The sequence below is a fragment of the Cebus imitator genome, unplaced genomic scaffold, assembly GCF_001604975.1.
Source record: "Cebus imitator isolate Cc_AM_T3 unplaced genomic scaffold, Cebus_imitator-1.0 Scaffold345, whole genome shotgun sequence".
NCBI lineage: Eukaryota > Metazoa > Chordata > Mammalia > Primates > Cebidae > Cebus > Cebus imitator.
Window position 1 is genome coordinate 2,225,307 of NW_016107660.1, and position 25,085 is coordinate 2,250,391.

Genomic DNA, 25,085 nt, shown 5'->3' on the forward strand with positions numbered 1-25,085 from the left:
CAGCTTAGAAACTGAAGCCAAATTTAGAGATTCAACATCTTAAAAAAAAAAAAAAAGGGAATCATATCATTGCAAGTTTACCAACAGGTACTGAAAACAAGTGCTGAAAAGAGTATAAATAAGACAGGAAGAATGAAAACAAGAGAAACTACCATTTATTGAGTGCCCATCAAATGTCAGGCATTTTACAAATGTCTCGTTTCATCCATCTATCCTGAGAGATAGGCAGTAGTCTTATTTAACTCAGAGATATTAAGAAACTTGCCCAAGATGGTAAAGTCAGTTCTGCTGCCTGGAAAACCAAAACAAGTAGAAAGACAAAAACTGAGATTTAAGAGAGAAGAAAGAATAAATATCAGTGCTTGCAACCGTATAAATATAAAACTTTTCATTCCTTATTCCCTTGGGCATTTGTAAAGCATTCAGGCCTTTTTTCTGGAGTGCTCACTGATCACATCCTCTTTTCTTTAAAAATGTCACCCTTTCTGCATATTCCTGAGTGATTCTCTCCTTCTCTGCTTTATGTTTTCTTAGTATGATCACTGTCTAATGTACTACACACCCATGTTTTCCATACTAGAATCAAAGCTCCTTGAGAGGGCAGGGATTTTGACCTATTGCGTTCACCTCTATACCCCCATTCCTAGAACAGTGACTGGTATAAGGCAGGCCTTCAACAAATATTTGTTGGTTATGTCAACAGAAGTGCCACCAATCATTCCATAACAGTCTATACTAAATACAGAATGTTAAAATTGGACTGGTATCTATAACCCCTACCCACATATAGAACACATTAAAATACTAAAAAAGAAGAAAAATTTTTTTAAAAAACCAATCAAAAATAAAAAGCAAAGCCAAATTTATAAAAGCTTGCTATATGACACCATTTCCTATAGTATGGTGGTTTACATACTTTAAACTACTATGGAAATAAAATTAAAATATTTGTCAAATGTAGTAACATTATTTCAAATACATCACAGGGTGAGCAACAAAGTAAAGAATCATCAGAGGCCCAGTGAAAGCTACAACCTCAAAAGGGTAAACAGAGGACAAAAGCTGATTTTCACTCTCAAGATTTTGAACAAACCAGACTCTTGAGTTTTCTGAACCTCTTATGAAAAAGGCAAAGGAGAAAGAAGACCCTAGGGCCAACTGAAGAAGGAAAATCTAACAGAAGAGCTGATGCATAAAGTGAGAATTCCTAAAAGGCTTAAAGGGTAAGTTAGAAATAACCTCCACCCTCTAGCAGGAAATAGCAAAGAAAACTGTCTGCCTTAGGATCGGGTGAAAAGTAGAGGAAAAAACACCTCCTGAGAGTTAATAACCACAAATTGTCTCAGATGGGGTGTGCAGCTAAAAACTACTTGTGTGGTCCGAAAAACCTCCAAGTTGAGACTAGTTTAAGTACTTCCAGGTTAGTAGGCCTCAGGCATCCAGGAAAAGCAAATACTATAATAATGGCTTTTTTTTTTTTGGAGACAGAGTCTTACTTTGCTGCTCAGGCTGGAGTGCAATGGTGCAATCCCAGCTCACTGCAACCTCCACCAGGTTCAAGTGATTTTCATGCCTAAGCTTTCCATGTAGCTGGGACTGCAGGCTCCCACGACCACACCTGGCTAATTGTTTTTTTTTTTTTTTTTTTTGTTTTTTCACCATCTTAGCCAGGCTGGTCTTGAACTCCTGAATTCAAGTGATCAGCTGCCTCTGCCTCCCAAAGGGCTGGGATTACGGACGTGAGTCACTGCACCCGGCGAATAATCCTTTCTGAAGGAAGATACCTTCAAAACAGCCTCTCAAACAGAATGTTCCTAAGTTGATAAGCACATGGTAGAAAAAATAGTAAATAAATAAATCAATCACAAAATGCATAAGAAATCAAGTTACCATAAACAACAGCCAGCAAAATGTGTGTGGGGGTGGGATGAACAGGCAGAATGAGACCTGCAAAGAATTTTCAAACACTAGAATTGTTGAGCAAAAAATACAACGATGTTTAATCTGCTTAAGGAAATAAATTAAGAATATGAAAAAAGAGCATGTAGAATTGAAAAAGAACTAAATAAACTTCCAGAGAAGAAAAAATACACTACTGTAAATACAAAATTGAATGGACAGCATAGACAGATGAAAATATGAAAAAAAGATGAAGACACATGGGGGACAAAGTGAGACAGTTTCATAAATATCTGAGTTCCTAAGGAGAGGAAAAAGAAAATGGGAGAGGGGCAATATTTGAAAAAATACTGGCTGAAAGTTCTCCAGAATTTATGAAAGATTTTACTTGTCAGATTAGAAATTCCAAGGCATCGCAAGCAGAGTAATTAAAAATAAATCTACAAATAGACATCAAAACTACATAAGACCAAAAACAAAAAGATCTTAACAGCCATCCAAGAGAAATTATATGTTACCTTCAAGAGAAGAATGTTTAGACTATCACCTTTTTCCATAGCAGAAGAAGCCAACGTGCACTTCAGTGTACAGGCGGAAAAACAACTATGAAGTTAGAATTATATACCCAGTAAAATATCTTCACAGAACAAGAGAAAAAGTAAAGACAATTTAGACAAACAAAAACTAGAATTAACCTTAAAGTAAGAAAGAAAGGTGAAATAAAAGGAAGGTAAGAGTTAGAAATAAAACTATATCAATACATAAAAATAAAGATAAAGGGACTAAACATTCTAAGTAAAAGAAAAAGACTGTCAGGTTGAATCATCAAATGAAATTTAACATGCTATGCACAAAAAATATATCTAAAATACAAACGATTATCAATAATGAAAGTAAAGGGATGGGAAAGCCATATAAGACAAAATATTAATGAAAAGAAAGCTGACATAGTTACAGATTATGGATAGACTTTACAACAAAATGACAAAAAGTACAATTTACCAGAAATATAAAAATAATTCTAAATTTGAATATATTTAATAACATAGCCCCAAAATTATTAATGCAAAAATTGACAGAACTGTAAGAAAGTAAGAAATGTCCGTTGTCACAATGGAAGATGTTACAAGATACCTCTCAGTTATTGACATATCAAGCAAGCAAAAATATCAGCAAGTAAACAAGCTTTAAACAAAATGAACACACTGATCTAAAGATTGTAGAACATTACACTCAACTGGTGAAGAATGCATATTTTTTATACTAACACCAAGAATTTCTATGACAAGTGATATGCTATTACTTGACATGAAACAAGGTGTAACAAATTTCAAAAAATTGGTATACAGACCACAAATACTGGTCATAATACAATTAAGTATCTAGTTATCTAGTTGTCTGGTTAACTAGTATCTAGTTATCTACACTAGATTAAAAAATTTTGAAAAATTTAAAAATTAAGAAACATACTTCTAAATAATTCACTGGTCAAAGAAAAAAAATCCTAACAAATATTAGGAAATATTTTGAATCAAACAATAATGAAAATACTATATGTGAAAATTTTAAGAATATATGTTTGCAGTATTATCAGCTTATATTAGGAGGCAACTGAAAATACAATAAGCACCCAACTTACTAAGATAAAAAAGGAGCAAAATAAATCAAAGAATGTTAGAAAAAGGAAATAATGAATATAAAAGCATAAATTATTAATATATTTTTTTAAACAAAGTCTCGGCTCTGTCACCCAGGCTGGAGTGCAGTGGTGCAATCTCGGCTCACTGCAACCTCCGCCTCCCAGGTTCAAGCGATTCTCCTGCCTCAGCCTCCTGAATAAATGGGATTGCAGGTGCACACCACCATGCCCAGCTAATTATTTTTGTATTTTTAGTACAGACGGGGTTTCACCATGTTGGTCAGGCTAGTCTCAAATTCCTGACCTCATGATCCACCCACCTTGGCCTCCCAAAGTGCTAGGATTACAGGCATGAGCTACCGCATCCAGCTTAAAATTTTTTAAAACATACACAGAGAAAATGTTCTTAGAGCACACTAACAGAATTGAAAAGAGTGCAAATAACAGTAGGAATGAAAAGGCTACACAATTACAAATGCTACATTTTGAAGATAATGAAGGGAAATAATAAATGTCTTTATACCCGTACATAGACACAGATAAAACTATAGAAGTCCTAGCAAAATATAACTTTTCAAAACTAATTCCAGAAGAAAGTTAAAAACCTGACTTGTCCAATAACCTTGAAATAAAGTGAACCAAGACCTAAAACCTTCCCATCAGAAAAATGGCAGGCCAGGTGCTTTTACTGAAAAGTTCTATCAAACGTTAAAGGAAAAAAAAATTTTTTTTTAATCTTCCACTAACTTACTCTTATTCCAGAGTACATAAGAAGAAAGGCCACTCATCTATGCATTTTATTAAGATTAGCATTTATACGGTTAGACCCTACAACCTGACAATATATATCCAATTTATATGTATAGTCTCTCAAAGAAGAATTACAGAATAATCTCAATAATGGGCATAGATAAAAGAATCCCAAACAAATTATCAAAGAGAATCTATCGATTTATGAAAAAAAGAATTATGCAGTGACTAAATTGAGTTATCCAACTTATACAAGGTTGGTTTAACACAGTGTTTCTCAACCTTTCTCTCATTATTGTCCCCCTAAGGAATCTTTTTGTAAATTTTTTTCCCTAGTCATTCTCTTTTTAATTCTTCTCCTCTAGTAGAATATTACAATCGCAAAATTGACATTAATACAATCCATCATTCTTACTAACATTTCCCCAGTTTTATATGTACTTGTGTGTGTGTGTGTGTGTGTGTGTGTGTCTGTGCGTGCACGCGTGCGTGCGTATCTACTTCTATGCAATGTTTTCGATGAGTAGGTCCATGTATCCACCACAGTCAAGATAGAGAACAGTTCCATCACTGCAAGATCTTTCAAGCTACACTTGTATAAACATGCCCATTTCCCTCCTACCTTGCCTCCATCCCCATGCTGTTCCTAACCTTTGACAACCACTAATCTGTTTTTCATTTCTATAATTTTGTTATTTTAAGAATGCAATATAAATGGAATTATGAAGTATGCACCTTTTCAGAACTGGCTTTTATTACACAGCATAATGCCTTTGAGCTTCATCTGAGTTGTTATATGTATCAATAGTTCATTCCTTTTTATTGCTGAGTAGTAGTCCATGGTATGGATATACCACAGTTAGTTTCTTTTTTTCCCTATCAAAGGACATTTAGGCTGTTTCTGGTACTTAGCTATTATGAATAAAGCTGCATGAACATTTGTGTACAGATTTTTGCATGAACATAAGTTTCCATTTCTCTGGGATGAAGTCCAAGAGTGCAATTGCTGGGTCATATGGCAATTGCATGTTTAGTTTTATAAGAAACTGCCAAGCTGTCCAAAGTGGTTGTACCATTTTACATTCCCACCAGCAATGCATGCATAATCCAATCTCTCTGCATCCTCCCTAGCATTTAGTCTTACCATTACTTTTTATTTCAGTTATTCTAATAGATGTACAGTGAAAGATCATTTTAATTTGTATTTCCCTAATGGATAATGATACTGAATATCTTTTCATGTGATTACCTATCTCAATATATTCTCTTCAGTGAAACATATGTTTATTTCTTTAGCCCATTTTTTTTTTAATGGGAACTTTTTACTGTTGGATTTTGAGATTTTTCTATGTATTCTAGATACTAGTCCTTTTTTTTATTCTGAGACAGGGTTTCATTGTAACCTCTGTAACTCTGTTTCACTGTAGCTCTCTGTAACCTCTGTTTCCCAGGCTCAAGCAATCTACCCACCTCAGCCTCTCGAGTAGCTGTAACTATAGGTGTGCACGGCTATGCCTGGGTAATTTTTGGTATTTTCATAGAGGTGAGGTTTCACTATGTTGCCCAGGCTGGTCTCAAACTCCTGGGCTCAAGAGATCCTCCCACCTTGGCCTCCCAAAGTGCTGGGGTTACAAGTATGAACCACAGTGTCTGGCCTGATACTACTAGTCTTTTGTTGGCTGTGGTTTGGAAATATTTTCTCCCATCCTGTAGCTTGTGTCTTTATCCTTTTAAAAGGGTTTTTGCAAAGTAAAAGTTTTTGAAATTTTAATACTACACATATGTTTTAGGTTTACTTCTGTACTCTATGTATTATAGCTATTCTGTATACAACAATTATTACAATTTATTTGCCCTACTCAAGAAGTATTTTTAGCCCCCTTGGGGAGAATATCACCATGTTGAGAATACACGGGTTAACATTAGAAAATCAATTAATGCAATTCACTACAATAACATTTTAAAAGAGAAAAATCTTACCATCATAATAGTATAGAAAAAGCACTGAATAAATTTTAGTCTTTATTCATGGTAGCAATTTTTGGCAAATCAGAAACAAAAAGACTCCCTAAACCTAACAGAAATCCCTCCCAAAGCCCACAGGACACATCATATAAAGCTTAATTAACCCTTGGAGATTCAGATCAAGATAGTGATGTTCATTGCCCTCACTTCTATTCAACATTATATTTATGAGCAGAGCCTGAACAGTAAGGCAGGAAGTGAAAAAAACAAAACTATCATTATTTGCAGATGATATTTTTGTGTATGTAAAATAACCAAAAGACTTTACCAATAAATTAACAAATTAATAATGTTAGCAAGGTATCCTTTTTGATTAAAAAATCAACATGTAAAAAGAATTGTGTTTCTGATAAACGGCAAGAAATATTTAGAAAATGAAATTTAAAACAAGACAGCATTATAATAGCAACAAAAAGTGCAAAGCATATATACTACCAAACCTAATAAAAACAATGTGCTGAGCCTTGGAGGAGGCATTCCTGAAGTTTATTAACATACCACAAAGAAGACCCAGATAAATGGAGATATATATAAAATATTTAGAGATCGAAAGAATTAATGCTGCAAAGATGTTAATTCTCCCCAAATTGGCTTATAAATTTACTTCAATGTCAATTGATATTCTAGCATGTTAAAACAATCCTAAGCAAAAAGAACAAAGCTAAAGGCATCACACTATCCTTTTCAAACTACACCACAAGTCTACACTAATTAAAACTGCATGGTACTGGTATAAAAACAGATACACAGACCAATGGAACAGGTTAGATAACCCAGAATAAAGCTGTATACCTACAGCCATCTGATCTTCTACAAAGCCAACAATATCAAGCAATGGGGAAAAGGACTTTCTATGCAATAAATGGTGCTGAGAAAATGGGCTAGCCATTTGCAGAAGATTGAAAGTGAACTCCTACCTCTCATCATATATAAAAATTAACTCAAGATGGATTAAAGGCTTAAATGTAAAATATAAAACTATAAAAACACTAGAAGAAAACCTAGGGAATACCTTTCTGGACATTGGTCCTAGCGAAAACTTCATGACAAAGATTCCAAAAGCAATTGCAAGAAAAACAAAAACTGACAAGTGGGATCTAATTAAACTAAAGAGCTTCTGCACAACAAAAGAAACTATCAAAAGACAACGTACAGAATGGGAAAAACATTTGCAAACTATGCATCTGACAAAGGTCTAACATCAAGAATCTATAAGAAACTTAAAAAGCAAAAAAACAAATAACCCCATTAAAATGGGCAAAGGCCATGAACAGACATTTCTCAAAAGAAGATAAACATAAGTCAAACAAGCATATGAAATAATGCTCAATATCACTAATCATTAGGGAAATGGAAATCAAAACCACAATGAAATACCATCTCATCCCCATCAGAATGGCCACCATCAAAAAGTCAAAAACTAACAGATGGCCAGTGAGGTTGCAGAGAAAACAGAATGCTTACACACTGCTGGTGGAAATGTAAATTAATTCAGCCACTGTAGAAAGCAGTTTGAGGATTTCTCAAATAACTTAAAACAGAACTACCATTTGACCCAGCAATCCCATTACTGTGTATATACCCAAAGGAATAAATTCACATGCACGTGTAAGTTCCTTGCAGCACTATTCACAATACCAAAGATGTAGAATCAACCTAGATGCTCATCAATGGTGGACTGGATAAAGAAAATGTGGTGCATATACACGATGGAATACTACACAGCCATAAAATAAATGAGATCACATCCTTTGCAGCAACAGGGATGGAGCTGGAGGTCATTATCCTAAACAATTAACCCAGGAACAGAAAACCAAATACCATATGTTCTCACTTATAAATGGGAACTAAACATTGAGTACACATGGAAATAAAGAATAAAACAACAGACCCTGGGGCCCACTTGAGGATGGAGGGTGGGAGGAGAGCAAGGATTGAAAAACTACCTATTGGGTATTATGCTGATTACCTGGGTGATAAAATTATCTGTAGACCAAACCCCCACAACAGGCAATTTATTCAGGTAACAAACCTGCACATGTACCCCTTAAACCTAAAATAAAAGTTGGAAAGAAAAAAAAAATTCTAGGCTGGGCACAGTGGCTCACACCTGTAATCCCAGCACTGTAGGGGGCCCAGGCAGGTGGATCACCTGAAGTTGGGAGTTGAAGACCAGCCTAACCAACATGGAGAAACCCCATCTCTACTAAAAATACAAAATTAGCCAGGAGTAGTGGCACATGCCTGTAATCCCAGCTACTCAGGAGCCTGAGGCAGGAGAATTGCTTGAACCTGGGAGATGGAGGATGCAGTGAGCCGAGATCATGCCACTGCACTCCAGCCTGGGCAACAAGAGCAAAATTCCGTCTCAAAAAAGAAAAAATTCTAGTATGGCCTTCACCCATATTAACAAGCAGAGTCATACTATTTAGATATAAATGAAGTTGAGTTTTTAGTAATATAAGTATTTATGTTAAAATAAACACAACAATAAAACAGTATTGGAAAAACTGGATATCTACATAAAAAATAAAACTAGACTTGTACTTCAAACTGTACACAAAAATCAATTCTAGCTAGAATGAATGTCAAAGTGTGAAGGTTACATAAGAAACATTTTAGAAGATAACATAGCCAAATGCATTCGTGACTGGAGTAGAGAAATATTTTCTTTACCAAGACACAGAAAGCACTAAGAATAAAAGGAAAATTGAAAACATATTATATCATTAAAATAACTTATTTTCGAAGACATAAGGAGAATGAAAAAACCATTCACAGGATAGGAGATATCTGCCACACATTGAATGCACCAGGAACTCCTAGAAATCAGCAAGATAAAGGCAGAGAACCCAACAGGAATACAGTTGAACAGGGATTTCATGAAAGAAAAATCCAAATGGCATCAAAAAAGGATGCTCAACCCTGTTAGTAATCTAGGAAATACAAATTAAAACCACATGAGATACTGAGATCCTCTTACCCTTCCCCCTTTCTTTCTCCACCTCCCTGCTGACAAAAATAGAAAAAATATGACAATCCTAAGTGCAGGTGAGGAAGTGGGGCCACAGTGTCTTTCATGTACAGCTGGTAGGATAGTAACTAGAAACCACTTTAGAAAATGGCTTGGTGTTATCTGCTCAAGCTGAATATGAACACATCCTATAGCACAGCAATTCTCCTCCTACTTTTTTATACAAGAGAACCAACTGCACAAGTTCACCAAGATGCAGGTTAAAAATATTTATAGAAAAACAAAAATAAGTCGCACGCGGTGGCTCAAGCCTGTAATCCCAGCACTTTGGGAGGCCGAGGCGGGTGGATCACGAGGTCAAGAGATCGAGACCATCCTGGTCAACATGGTGAAACCCCGTCTCTACTAAAAATACAAAACATTAGCTGGGCATGGTGGCGCATGCCTGTAATCCCAGCTACTCAGGAAGTTGAGGCAGGAGAATTGCCTGAACCCAGGAGGCGGAGGTTGTGGTGAGCCGAGATCACGCCATTGCACTCCAGGCTGGGTAACAAGAGCGAAACTCCGTCTCAAAAAAAAAAAAAAAAAAAAAAAAAAAAAAAAAAAAAAAAAAAAAAAAAAAAAAAAAAAAAAAAAACAAAAATAATGCTCATGGAAATGCATCATCATCTTAGAAACAACCCAAATGTTCATCAGAAACAGAATGAATAAATGGATTGCAGTATATTACTACAATGGAATACAGGGCAATAAAAACTAAAAGAACCATAGCTACAAGTTCTTTTAGTTTTTGACATGGATAAATCCCACAAATAAGGTATTAAAGGAGTAAGCCCCAGAGTAATACAGTATTATTCCATATATTATTCCGTATATATTATTCCTAAACTAAATGATATCATTCTTGATGCATGTGTAGGTAGTAAAACTGTCAAGATAAGTAATGTGGTTATCATCATGAAACTCAGGAAGGTGGTGATACAGAGGGGAGGGAGGAGATGTGATGAGGGAGGAGGGTGTGATCAGTAGGGAAATACGCAGGGCTTCAGGCAATGAGAATATTCTATTCATTATACTGGGTGATGGGTTGTACTGCTGTTCTTTATAATTTAATACACATTTAAAATGTTCTTTTGTATTTATTCAATAGGTAAGAAAACTTATTAAAACCACATATCAAAAAAAGACAGATTACTCAGTAAGAAAGCTATTTCACTTAATGGTATTTGCACATCGGCTCCTTGCATTTATGAGATAAAATGCCATCGTTTCTCTTGAAAAAGAAACTAAGAACAGTGCATCTGGAAGAAGCAAAGCTCCTGCCCCTCACAAGCTGTTCTCATTCACTCTAATACACTTTGTTTATTTTGCAGCTTAGAAATCTCAGATGAGTTATTTTATTCGGGCTCATAGATCAATGTCCTCAGGCCACAAGCTTAGCTGAAAGAGAAAGTACTGGGCTTGGAGCTGACTTTGACTTTGTTCCCAGGGGCCAGACCTTTGATGTCTGGGCCAGGTAAAAACAGGTTGCTGCCATCATGAAACTTCATGCCATCCAGCTTGAAGGAATAAAGTGAAGGAAAGATCAATATCTGCCCCTCCTCCTTTCCTCTGAGGTTAAGACCAGGGACTCTGGATCCAGACTGCTGGGTTCCATCCGAGATCCAGCCCTGTAGCCTGGAGCAAGTTACTCAAATTCATCGATTCCCAGTTTTTCTCACCTGTAAAATAGAGCTAAAGAGTGTACAAACTTCATAAGCGGTTTAGGTTAACACTGACGAAGCACTTGCAAAAGTGCTTGGCACAATAAGAATACTCAACACGGCTTAGGTGGTGATGGTTATTATTCTCAGACGTATCCTTCTGTCCAAATCGACTTGACCTCTCCATTTGGGTCTCTAACTTTACATGTCCAAAACGAAGCTCCTGCCATTCCCTCCAAACCAGCGCCTGCATCCTTTCAGCGGCTCAGAACAAAACCATCAAGTCATCCTTGATTCTTCTAACAGTTGCTCCACCACAATTTTCGTTAGTCGTCCCTTCAAAATACATCTGGAATCCAATCACTTCCTGCCACCTCCAAGCTACCACCCTGCTGCAAGCTACAATCCTCTCGTCTGGATGGATACAGTGGCTTCCTATCTGGTCTCCTTGCTTCTACCTCTGCCTTCTCTCAGTCTCTTCTCAGCTACACCACTCTCAGCCGCCACACCACAGCTGCCACACAGTTTTAGCAGAATTACTGTTGAAACTCAAGTTGGATCAGGCCACACCTCTGTTCAAAACCCTCCATTAGTTTCCATCTCACCCATCATAAAAATCAAAATCCTCACCGTGTCTGCCAAGGACCTGTGTGTCAGAGTCTCTGTAACCTTTCCACTCGCCTCCTTTTCTCCCCATGTACACTCTACTCCAGTCATACACCAAGAGCACAGCCGCCCTTCAAGGGCTATTCACTTGCTGTTCCTTCCACATGGAAGGCTCTTCTCCACTTTCTGCAAAGCTCGCTTGCCCCGCTTCCCCCAGGTCTTCACTCACATTTACCTCTCACACAGTCAATCCCTGGCTTTATGGAACATTTCACATCCTCCTCACCATACCACCTTCTTTTGCCTCATTTTTCTCTCCTTCACATTTTATTACCTAACACACTTACTTACTTACTTATATATTTATTTATTTGAGACAGAGTCTCGCTCTGTTGCCTAGGCTGGAGTGCAGTGGCACAATCTCAGCTCACTGCAACCTCTGCTTCCCCGGTTCAAGCAATTCTCCTGCCTCAGCCTCCCAAGTAGATGGAATTGCAGGGACCTACCACCATGCCCGCCAATTTTTATATTTTTAGTAGAGACGGGGTTTCACTATGTTGGCCAGGCTGATCTCGAACTCCTGACCTCAACTGATCCACCCATCTCAGCCTCCCAAAGTGTTGGGATTACAGATACGAGCCATTGTGCCCAGCCCCTAACATACTTACTTTATACTTACCTCTTTAGTGTGTTCCTGGTATGAACCTCCTATCCCCCAGCAGAATGTGGGCTCCATGAGGCAGGAGTATTTGGCTGCATTCGCAGAGCTTGAATGTGACTTGAACGTGAGCATAGTGGGAGCTCAAAATAACATGGGTTATGTGAATAATAAATCTACAAGTTGTCAGCTAATACAATTTTTTCTTTCTTCTTGTCTTTCGGGATCTTGGGTAGATTACAATTTTAAATGCATGTATTTTGATGTCACGTCCTTATATTTTGACGTCTAATCACTCAGGCTAGAGGATTTTTTCAATGCTGTAAACACGCCCATCCATGCATAGGAAATAGATCTAACTCCATTCTTTATCTGTGGCTCCTCTGCATTTTCCATAATTGGCAATACAAAGCAGCTGCTGCTCCCAGGACTAGCTGAGAGCAGCTCTTGTTCACTCCCCAAAAGCTCCATTAGTAACAGACTGCCCAAGTGTTAGGCAACTTCAACGTGTGGAGAGCAGGGACTGTGTCCAGCTCTCCCATAATTGTATTCCCAGCACCTAATTTTTTTCTGCATGAATGAACTAGTTAATTGATGCATGCTTGGGTAGTTTATTGTGTTTTGTATCCCACATCAAGGGTGAGCCAGGCCACATGGCCTCTCTGGATGAGCCTGCACATTCTGTGGAAGAGAAGATTGGAGTTTTAATAAAACATTTTGTTTCCTTTTAGATATGGGAAAGAGTTATCTTTGAGAGCACTTCACCATCCTCCATGGCATGATGACACTTTTAAATACAACAAAAATATTGCTTTTAAGTGTGCTTTTTAAAGCAGCCCTTTGGGAAAAAAATACAAGTGCATTTGTGTATGATCTGTATGCATGTGTGTATATGGTTATATGTGTGTGTGTGCATCTGTGTATATGTTCATGGTGTGTATACACCCATGTATGCAGTACATATGTGTGTGGAACAATGAGAAATCATAACTCATGAAAATAGCTGAAAAGAAGGGGGCAGGGGCCGGGCGTGGTGGCTCACGCCTGTAATCCCAGCACTTTGGGAGGCTGAGGCTGTTGGATCACCTGAGGTTGGGAGTTTGAGACCAGCCTGACCAACATGGAGAAACCCCGTCTCTACTAAAAATACAAAAATTAGCCTGGCGTGGTAGTGCACGCCTGTAATCCCAGCTACTTGGGAGGCCGAGGCAGAAGAATCACTTAAACCTGGGAGGTGGAGGTTGCGGTGAGCCAAGATTGCGCTGTTGCACTATAGCCTAGGCAACACGAGTGAAACTCTGTCTCCAAAAAAAAAAAAAAAAATGAAGAACACGATGGGTAAGAGGCCAGCCTAGTTTCCTTGCCTATCTTATTTAAAAAACAATAAGCTGACTTCACTGAGGAAGCCATCCTTCAAATTCTACCTAATAGCTCATTAGCCCCACAAACAGGAGTCAGTCATTTCTTTATTCTGCAGGAGGTTTCAAGTCTGTCTTTCCTCTCTCCATTCACTAACCCAGCAAATCCTAGGTGGGTACCTACTAAGTTCCTCGAACCATATTCTGGAATAGAGAATAAATTAGATAGACAAAGTCCTTCTCTTTATGGAAGAGAGAGATGATAAATAAGTAAACTAACGAATACTTGACCCAATTGTAGGTAGAGACATGGGCTGTGAATACATCTGAAGCAGAAAAAAGCTAGAGAGTGGAGGTGGGAGGTTCTGCCGCCCCTGCAGAGGGATGCTTGAGCAGAGTTCTGAGTGAAAATGTGGAGGAAAAGCTGTCGGCAGAGGGAACAGCAAGGGCAGCAGTGAACTGGGCTGGAACGGCGAGAAGGGCAGTGCAGTTAGAGCAGACCTAGCCCAAGGGAGAGGATCAGAGAGGGCATTAGCCCTGAGAAGGAAGGGCTCTGCTGAACTGCATCCTCTGAGACAGACTCCACGAAGGTCATTAATTACATTTAGAAGCACAGAACAACTGAAGGTATTAAAAAAAAAATAAAGCCTCTTCTGTGGCAGGGGGAATTACATATGCATGCAACATGCAGTGGACCTTGTCCACATATTCACCAAAAGGGTTGGGATATCTTATTCCACTCCCACCCACCACTTACTGCCACCCCCATTAGCCAGAATGAACAACATAATAGAAATTAATGGCTGGGTTAGTCTTCTTCAGGATGAAGCCTCTCAGCTGTCACCCCTGCCTCCCTCTTAAATGGCTAACATCATCTCTGATCTTCCCCAAACAAGTGGCTCTTTCTCTGGTCCCAGATAATTAGCTTCCCCAGACACAATGGGAAGGCCTGAGCCCAAGCTTTTAGGGAAGATGTTTGAAGCACAAGGGAATACTAGTGTTTTGCCTGGGCTGTGGGACAAATGTTCCGGAAATGAAAGGGTTTTTTTGTTGTTGTTTGTAATTATGCACATCCTGCAGTATCTGCATAATGGGTTCAATTCAGCCCCGGCCTTGCAGAAAAATTGCCATGTCCCTGAAGGAAGGTCAGTGTATGAGTGAACAGGAAGCTTCATGCTGACAATAGGGTCTTAATTTTTTTTTTTTTTTAATTTTAAGGCTGAACTTTGCTCTTTTAGTCCATTTATCTGCAGGCATTTGCAGACATGTTCTAAACACACCCACACTTGTAAAATGCACATACTTAAAATCAGCCTTGGCTTTGAGAAAATAGTATAAAGATTTTAGATAACAGATGAGCTGACTGGTATATTTTTCCTGGTACATGGTGGAATTTTAAAGGCAGGAGAAGCCTTATATGTTGGCAAACTTTTTGTAGCTAGAGAAAGTCAGGAACACTATTGCCTAAAGGACCAAACGTGAATAAGACGTGAGATGGGTTTAGGTTCACTTTCAAAAAAATTTCTTTAGAGAACTACAGAAAATTTTGATTTAAATAGATTCACCAGAAGGTTTTTTTTTTTTTTTTCTTTAAACACTCCGGTTCTGCTCATGGTTTTGTAGAATATCTATGCATCTAGTTCAGAGTTGAACAAATGAGTTTTCAGTTAAATGTCATAACATTTTTCACCATACAACCTTAAATCATATGGCATCCTCAAACCAGAGATGTGAACAGTGTTCTTGTGGCTAATTTAAGTATTCAACATTAAAGGTTCTAATAAAATATTTCTAAAGAGATCATTTATCGACATGGCCTGAGCCAAAGGGATCAAAGAGGTATGAAGTTAAAGAGGTATGAATCCCTCATTTGGTCTCCATCAAATTTCAAGGGTTTTAATGTTAAACACAACCTTCATAAAAGATTCAAGGGGAATGATTCCACATGCTCCCTCACTTCTAGTAAACTCAGGACTGCAGAACTTATGCTGTCTTTCCCATATATATGGTTATAAAAAGGCTTTTGTCAGGCCAGGCACAGTGGCTCATGCCTGTAATCCCGGCACTTTGGGAGGCTGAGGTGGGTGGAACACCTGAGGTCAGGAGTTTGAGACCAGCTTGGCCAACATGGTAAAACCCCATCTCTACCGAAAATATAGAAATTAGCCTGTATGGTGGCAGGTGCCTGTAATCCCAGCTACTTGGGAGGCTGAGGCAGGAGAATCGCTTGAATCCCGGAGGCGGAGATTGCAGCGAGCTGAGATTGTGCCACTGCACTCCAGCCTGGGTGACAAAAGCAAGACTGTGTCTCCAAAAAAAAAAAAAGGGCTTTTGTCACTCTCATTTGATTTTAATCATAGGTTTCTAAGGAGACTGTGTACCTCCTGTTTTCCCAGGCCAACCATGCTGGCACTTATTCACTTCCAATCCTGCCCTAATTAAAGACCAAGAGAAAGTTGTTGCCTTGATGAATTTAAGCACTTCTGGAGTTGTTTTGCCTACCAGCTGTTGCTCCTGGTTATCCAATCAACCTTGGTATGCTTCAGTACACAATAAAATAAGTAGCCAGGTCACCAGGGTGGGGACTAACAACTCCCTGGCTTCTCTAAGGTTCCCAGTGCAGCTTCTAACCATTTAAATACCATTAAAAAAAATAAGAGATTTACCATTAATGACAGTCTCTTTGTCCCTAGCTCCACTGTGCCTATAGCCTTGTTGCATTTTAATTAGGGCAAATAGTACATTCCATTTCCAGGCTGAAGTCCAATGCTCTCTTGGCTTTATTCTTAGGTGGCACAGTTTAAAAGATGTATTCTTTTGTTTTTTACTCTTCATCTGCCAGAAAAACTTCAAAGAGTGGAAGAAAGGGAATTGGGGGATGGGAAAGGAATATCCCAGATAACCTAGCTATTCCGTGTGTGTGTCTGTATATGTGTGATTCTCTCTCCCAGCTTCTCTCTGCAAGCCAGGATGTTCAGGTACAAAACAGCTGGCTAAGTAAGGTTCCACTTTTTCTTCCAGAAATTAAAACTAGGAACAGCACTAATCAGTTCCACTTCTCCTCCTCCTTCTCCTCCCACCTTTTTCTTAGGCCAAGATCAGGACCTTCTCACAAAACAACATCCACAAAGGGGTTGCGTGAGACAGGTACCAAGATAAACATTTTTCCATCTCTGCCAACACGAACACATCTGATCAGAAAGTAGAGGATTTTAATAGAAGTAAATAGAATATGAGGAGTAAAATGGGAAGAAACTAAACACTGCAACTATATATTATATACAGGAAAGAGTCAGTTTGTTCTGGTGATGCTGATGTGATTGAGAAGAGGGCTAAAGCTAAAAATTAGTTTCCACTGATCCTTTTTTTTCTGGCTGAACTTTTTTTCTTGCATGCACAGAGACACACCTACATACTCCAAAGTTCACCAAAGATTCAAAATTTTTGCATACAGCACACCAAACATCTCTCTTGCCCTAATTCCATTTCATTCGTGTCTTATCCATGCTAAAAAGAGTTTGTTCAATCTACATGAGTGAAGCTATAGCCCAAAATAGATCTAACATCTGACAGATGGAAATTAATAAACTAAGAAAAGGATTTTTAGAGTGGATAAATGAGAAATTGATGGGCAAATCATTTCCATGTGGTCAGATTAGACAAAAAGCAGCAGAGGACCATTTTATCTAACTTGGCCACCTAGATGTGGGCCATGTGGGCGCTACTTGGCCCACAGCTAGGTAGCCAATTTAGACAAAAGTTCATCCTAGAAGCCCACTTTCTCCAAGTGAGAAAAACTGGTAAAACTGAGTAAGAGCTTTGGGGAAGCCCCAGAAGTAAATGATAACTAACAAGGGAAATTGCTTTAAATTCTGATTTTCATCCTTCACAGGAAAAGACAATAGATGTACCTGTTATAAAATGAACTTCTCCGGCAAGTAATTCTCCCAGAATCTTCCTTTGCCTCCTCAGAGCCAGTTCCAAATTCTCAGGTATATGAAATGAAAAACTTAGGCCAGGCGCAGTGGCTCACACCTGTAATCCCAGAACTTTGGGAGGCCAAGGTGGGCAGATCATTTGAGGTCAGGAGTTTGTGACCAGCCTGGCCAACATGGTGAAACCCCGTCTCTACTACAAATACAAAAATTAGCTGGGTGTGGTGGCACACACCTGTAATCCCAGCTACTTGGGAGGCTGAGGCAGGAGAATCACTTGAACCCAAGGAGGCTGCAGTGAGCCAAGATCGCACCATTGGACTGCAGCCTAAGTGACAGAGCGAGACTCCATTTCAAAAAAAAAAAAAGAAAAACTTAAAAAATAAGACAAGTAGTGGTTGAAAGACAATCAACTGCAAGAGACAGGGGTAATCATAGGAGCACAGGTTGGCTCTGGTTTGCTACTAAAGGATCCAGGAAGAAGCTCAATGGATTTCTGCTCAATTCTGAGCACTGTGCTGTCTTTTAATACCCACACCTAGCAGAACTATACAGAGGAAGTACTTAGTAAATATTTGGTGACTCAATGAGTAAATTATAAAGAGCTGTAAGGTCCAGGGACAAGGCACAGTGACATGCACATATCTGCTTTAAAAAATGCCCTGCATCATTGCAGATGTTCCCCTAATTCAGACTGACTCATTCTCAGCCTTATGCAAAGGGTTCCATTTTAAGATTTTAAAGACTTAGTACATTAGTTTCCTATGGCTGCTATAGCAAATTACCACCAATTTGGTATCTTAAAACAACAGTAATTTATCCTCTCATAGTTCTGGAGGCCAGAGTCTGAGATGAGAATCACTGTGCTAAAATCAAGATGTCAGCAGGACTGCATGCCCCACAGAGGCTTTAGGGGAACGATCTGTTTCTTGTCTCTTGCAGCTTCTGGTGGCTGCCCACATTCCTTGGCTGTGTCTTGGTCACTAAAATCTTTAAGATCAGCCTTTTCAAATGTCTTTCTGCTTCATCTTCACAGTGCCTTCTCTTCTGTGTAAGCAAAATTGCCCTCTGCCACTCTCTTATAAGGATGCATATGATCACAGCTAAGGCCCACAGATAATCCAGGATTATCTCCCCATCTCAAAAGCCGTAATCACATCTACAAAGACCCTTTTCCCAAATATGATAATATTGATAGCTTCCAGGGAGGACAACCTGATGTCTTTCGGAGTCATTATTCAGCTTAGTATTAACGAAAGAATAGGGCAGGCAACAGTGATTGCAGCAAGTGTCCCTCTGTTTCTATTGCTGCACATATCCGTGTGATTTCTGTGTAATGCCTACAGTTACATGTGGGGTATTATTGCAATATACAGCACATGTATCTAAACATTTTGGATTCAAATTAAAATCTGAGCTGCACAACAGCCTCCAGAATGAAATGACTGTCTACCTTGGGGAATGTCTACATTATCCATGATGTGGTGGTGGGGGGTCTAACACCTAGTCTCTCCTGTTTATCACTTGGCCTTAGCTCTGCCAGTGACTCTATCCTTATTGTTAAACGCGTCCATGGGAGGAAACCCATGAGGGAATTAGTCTATGTGAGAGACGTTAGTTTGGGTAATAGGAATGTACCCTGCAGCTTTTGATTCAGTGTAGGTTCACTGATGGGTCGAGTTGGGTATAGGCAGAAAATTTTGAATTGGACCCTTGGATTTATTACCATTTTCTTTACCACCCTAATGCTGTGCACCATTCCCTGTGCTTCTTGGGTTTCTAGGCTAGAAACACTTCTTGAGGTGGGGCTGGTCCTACGCATGGTTTATTTCTGCTTCTTGCCTACAGACTGGGCATCAAGTCTGCTGGGAACCAATCCTACAGGACCCTCCTAAAGCAAAAAACTCCATCTCCACAGAGTTGCGTGAAATTTTCACACATATAAACAGATGGAATTATTCATACTTGAGCAGTTTTCAAGACAAAATTATGTTTTCATGCATTTGAACATTGTCACTTCTTGATTTATTCTCTAGTAATATTAATAAATCTTTTATTCTCAGGACAATAGAGGGCTGGGATTAGGCTTAGGACTTGCCTTGGATGGAAAATTTAAGGGAATGCCAAAAACTCAGTAATCAAAATAACATTGTAATACAATATTTTAATAATATCAAATCAAAATCAAAGCAGTAAACTATAGCTCACAGGCTGACTATTTCTGTTTGTTTGTTTTGAGACGGAGTCTCGCTCTGTCGCCAGGCTAGAGTGCAGTGTTGCAACCTCGGCTCACTGCAACCTCCTCCTCCCAGGTTCAAGCGGTTCTCCTGCCTCAGCCTCCTGAGTTGCTGGGATGACAGGCACGCACCACCACGCTTGGCTATTTTTTGTATTTTTAGTAGAAACAGGGTTTCACCATGTTGGCCAGGATGGTCTTGATCTCTTGACCTCATGATCTGCCCATCTCGGCCTCCCAAAGTGCTGGGTTTACAGGTGGGCACCACCATGCCTGGCCTAGGTTGACTATTTCTGTAAATAAAGTTTTATTAGAACCAGTGAGACAGCCAGTAGGGAGGGGGTCCCCAGAAAAACTCCAACTGGCCTGTGCACTGGGGTGGAGCCACATAAGTTTGTGCCATTTGCAGGGGGAAAGAGCCGGGCCCCTCCTCTTCCTGAGTGGAACCTGGGATCCCAACTGCGATGGGAAACGCTCTAAACTCTGGCATGCTGAGAGTACCCGTTTCCCTCTTTTTTTTCCCTTTCACCCAATAAAACCCTGCTTTACTTACCCTTCAAACCATCGGCAAGCCTGAATTTTCATGACTGTGGGACAGACAAGGACCCCACCTTTAGCTGAACTTTAGGAAAAGTCCTGTAACACCAGGCGCAGGATAAGGCTGGGCAAGTGTGGCATAGTCATGCAAGTGTTAATTGGATCTTGTCTTTAAAATACTGATATTTTGTTCATAAAGAACTCTTTGCATTATTTGATTTTTAATAATAACTGCAAAATAACTTTAATTTTTAAACTGAATTCTTAAAAATTAAAAAAAAACCTCTTTTTCAAGATAATTATTACAATTTAAGATGGAGCAAAAGTGCTTCATGTATTTTTCCCAATCTGTCAGAGAATGTTAAAGACATACTCAAGAATCACGATGTCAAGAAATTAATAATTTTTACTGCCTCAGCAAGGGCACTGTTCGGCAAAATAGGCATTGTTTTTACTGTGGGTAAACAATGGCCAAAAGTTTTACCCTATCAATGCAAATGTCAATACAGTCAAAGGCAAATAACATCTTAGAATGAAAATGATTTTAATCCCAAAGACTCCTTGAAAGGGTCTTAGGAGACACCAAGGTCTATGGGCCACACTGTGAATTGCTGCCTTAAAGGGTAAAGCTTTCACAATATACCAAAAGCACTGTCAGTCACAAAATAAGATCCTCAGTCAGATGGGGGCAACATAATTATGACTAATCTCAAAATTAGTTTTGCAAACATCAGGAAGAGTTGAAGGAACTGACTGTCATATAAATAGTTTTGAGCAATCAGGAAATCTTTGGGGCTAAAGATAAGGTACAAACACAAACAAGAAGTGAAAGAATCTGAATGGCATGAATACAATGCATGACCTGAAGGCATGGCCGTATTAGGGCAGCAAAGTGGGGAAAGAGCACCCCACCATCACTTACCTTCCATTCCTTGCCCCCATTGCCTCCTGGGTAATGAGGGGGCAGAGGATACTAGAGCATCAGCAGGAGCAGCAGGAGCAGCAGGAAGAGTGAGGCAAATGGAAGGAGAGCACAGTGCATCCCTAGGCTACTCCAAGACCTTGGGCCAGTGGTTCTGGTGCAGAAGCTCTACCGCCATTTCCTAGCACAAAACCTTGAATCTCCAAAGAACTGTCTGGCTGAGCCTCCGCCATCATGTGTAATATGGATTAATATTGATACCTTCCTCATACAATTGTTGTAAGGAGTACAAGAAGATATAGCTAAGGCACTGAGCACAGAAACGGAGACAATAAGTATGCAGTAAATGTATCATATTAAGCAGAAGTAACATACTTCCGTGCTGATTCACTGCCCAATGTTTGGTAACTTTTCCCTATATGCATCCACACTTAGCCCAGAGCCTTGTCAGAGTTAGGTATTCAGTAAGGGAAGCCTGTCTGGACCTGTCACTTCTTCCATGCTGCACTGAGATTCATGACTCTCAACAATTCATGCAGAAATCTGATGTTTAGGCTGAGCACAGGGCTCATGCCTAACCCAGCCTTTTGGGAGGCCGAGGTGGGTGGATCACCTGAAGTCAAAAGGTTGGAACGAGCCTGGCCAACAAGGCGAAACCCTGTCTCTACTAAAAACACAAAAATTAGCTGGGCTTGGTGGTGGGTGCATGTAATCCCAGCTACTCGAGAGGCTGAAACATGATAATCACTTGAACCCCAAAGGCGGAGGTTGCCATGAGCCAAGATTGCACCCCTGCACTTTAGCCTGGGTGACAGAGTAAGGTTCAATCTCAAAAAAGAAAAGAAAATGAGCAAGCAAAAAAAAAAAAAAAAAAGATATCTGATGTTTAAATATGAAAAAGTATACATAAATGTGCAAATTATTGTATAAAAATGTTTGTTACAGAATTATGTTTCATTATTTCTTAAAATCATTTTTATTGGTATTAAAAACACACTGAAAAACAAAGGAAATGGCCTTAGAAAGTAACACTAGCAAAACATTTAACCCACCAAGAGAAAAATATACCAACACTGCTTTTTGCTAGTAGGTGTCTGTGGTAGACAGAATAATGCCTCCCATTCCACCCCAAGATGTCCACATCTTGATTTCTAGAACCTGTGAATATGTTATTTTATATGGCAAAAGAAACTTTACTGATGTGATTATTTTAAGGACTTTGAGATGGGGGACATTACCCTGGTGAGCCTAGTGTAACCAGAGGTCCTTAATGGAAGACAGAGGCAGAATTCAAAGAAAGATGTGACTTCAGAAGACAGGCACAGAGAGATGCCACATTCCTGGCTTTGGAGACAGAGGAAGGAGCCACATGCCAAGGAATGCTGACAGCCTCTGAAAGTTGGAAAGGGCCAGAAAACAGACTTTCCCCTAGAGCCTCCAGAAAGGAACACAGCCCTGCCAACACCTTGATTTTGGCCCAGTGACACCCATGATGGACTTCTGAAATACATAATAATAAGATGATAAACTCATGTTATTTAAGCCTTGTGATGACTTGTTACAGCAGCAAACAGAAAACTAACACAGTCCCAAAGCTTATCCAATCGCTTGTGGCTTCAATGCACAACAAAGAAGTAGCCAGGTCACCAAGGTGGGGACTAACAACTCCTACAGCTTTACTAAGCTGCCCCGTGCAGCCTCTGGCCATTGAAATACCACAAAGATTTATCATGAACAACCATCCCTACCCATGAAGATTTGGATTCAAGAGTTCCAGAGTGTGAGAATATCCATGTTTAACAAACCCTATTGGTGACTTTGTTAGATATGGTCAGTGGTCCACACTTTCAGACACATTCATTTCTCTTTTTTTATTTTTTAGTTTTTGGAGACAGAGTCTCGCTACATCTGTCACCCAGGCTGGACTGCAGTGGCATGATCTCAGCTCACTGCAACCTCTGCTCCCAGGTTCAGCGATTCTTGTGCCTCAGTCTCCTGAGTAGCTGGGATTACAGAAGTGCACGACCATGCCCAGCTAATTTTTATATTTTTAGTAGAGATGGGGTTTCTCCATGTTGGCCAGGTGGGTCTCAAACTCCTAACCTCAAGTAAGCCACCCACCTGGGCCTCTCAAAGTGATGGGATTATAGGCATAAGCCACCACGCCCAACAGACACATTCATTTCTATATGCAAGAAGCTTACAATTTTAGAAGCTGAGTAAATATAATTCCAATCCCGGTAGATAAATGTATATGCATTATTTTAAAGAGAAATCAACAGCCAGGGACAAGGGTAAAGGTTTAAAAATGTCCTAGAATACATAAATTCTTTTGTTTGCTTACGTCAACAAAAACGCATTACAGAATTAAACCAGATGAGAACTCTGTCTGCTCTCCTCACGTAACCGGTACTTCAAGCTTAGGTGGCAGGTGAAATGGAACCCTGGCAGCCCTACACACCTCTCACTGAAAAGTATCCCTGCTGAGCATATACCCAAGCTGGACCCTTCCTACCCTCTCACCTGTCTCGGCTGTTTCCTGATGAGGTGGAGATGTGCTGGCCCAGGGCGTGTCGTCTTCAAACTGAACCCAGTTGCTGATGGCTGAGGCCAGGTCAGGTGCAGGCTGCTCAGGGCTCCCAGGTGGGGAAGCTGCTTCAGAAATGAGGCCCATCTTTTCCGAGGAGTCATCCTGCTCCGAGTGGGAATGGTCTTGAGAGCTTCCATCCACCACATGGTTCTCCCCAGAGGAGCTCTCGGACTGGTCTGAGGAAGATAACAATCCTGGGAGGTGCTCTTCTGTGCCCCCTGAAACAGATACCAGACACCAACATCATGGGAGGAAGGCCACTCTTCAGATCCATCTCATGGAGGCAAAAACTAAGGATGGCCATGGGGTACCTGCAAGAGTCGCCACTGCAATGGGTGGGGAGAAGAAAGAGCCAAAACCACCTGACTTCATGTTAAATGACTGGTTCCCTAATCATGTGTAAAGGCTGTCCACACAGCATGTCTCCAGTCAGTATCCTGGCAGGCAGAGACTAGCAGCCTTCTTCACTATTCCATCCCAGCATCTACTCATAAAGGGGGTGATAAAGAAAGTGCTTACAGAGGGCAAGTAAGAAATATACCTGAGTCAAGTGGGACAAGTGACAAACAAAATTTTGGAGACTGGTGGGAACTGCAGCTGAACAGGAGAACTTCTGTCTGGAGACATTCAAATTTCAAACTCTCTGCAGTCTAAGCTATACACATCCACAGGACCCCAGGTGCAAACCTGTGTGCACTAATGACCAGCTGAATGTGACACAGAGGCTCTTCTTGTAGCTCTTTATCACTTGATGGGGCCTAGAAAATTTAACAGCCTTCAAAATCTTTTTTGAAAATAAAAAAAACTATATCCTGATTATGGTGGTAGAGATATAAATCTATATATGTGCTGAAATTCATCAGCTGTACACCAAAAGACGTCCATTTTTCTGTATAATTTTTTAATCAAATAATTCATATAAAAATCTTTTCTCTTATCACTACCCAACTGGTCCATCTACAAATATTCAAAGCCTCTATAGTACTGTCAAACAGAAATACAAGGTCAGCCACACATGTAATTTTAAATTTTCTAGTAGCCACATGAAAGAAGTAAAACACAATAGGAGAGTGTATTTTTAATAATATATATTTCAACCCAGTATGTTGAAAATTTATAATTTCAACATGTAATTAATTTAAAAAAATTATTAATAAGCTATTTAATTTTTAAAACTAGGTCTTTGAAATTTAGTGTAGGTATTTTATGCTTACAGCACATCCCAATTCAGACTTGTCACATTTGAGGGGCTC

General features: G+C 39.5%; 1 protein-coding gene across 8 annotated transcripts in view; it reads right to left on the reverse strand.

The window, feature by feature from the left end:
* The window catches only part of STON2 (stonin 2), a 174,537-nt gene that overhangs the window by 107,706 nt on the left and 41,746 nt on the right, over positions 1-25,085 (reverse strand). For 7 of the 8 annotated variants that reach the window (XR_001818360.2, XM_037730452.1, XM_017505944.2 and 4 more), the window contains one exon: positions 23,766-24,050. Coding sequence is in view for 6 of the 8 variants with exons in the window: in XM_037730452.1 (XP_037586380.1) it covers positions 23,766-24,050 (285 nt within the window). In the remaining 2 variants the exon portion in view is untranslated. Of the gene's footprint in view, positions 1-152; positions 293-23,765; positions 24,051-25,085 lie in introns of those variants that run through there. The other variant, XM_017505943.2, reaches the window with a different exon arrangement.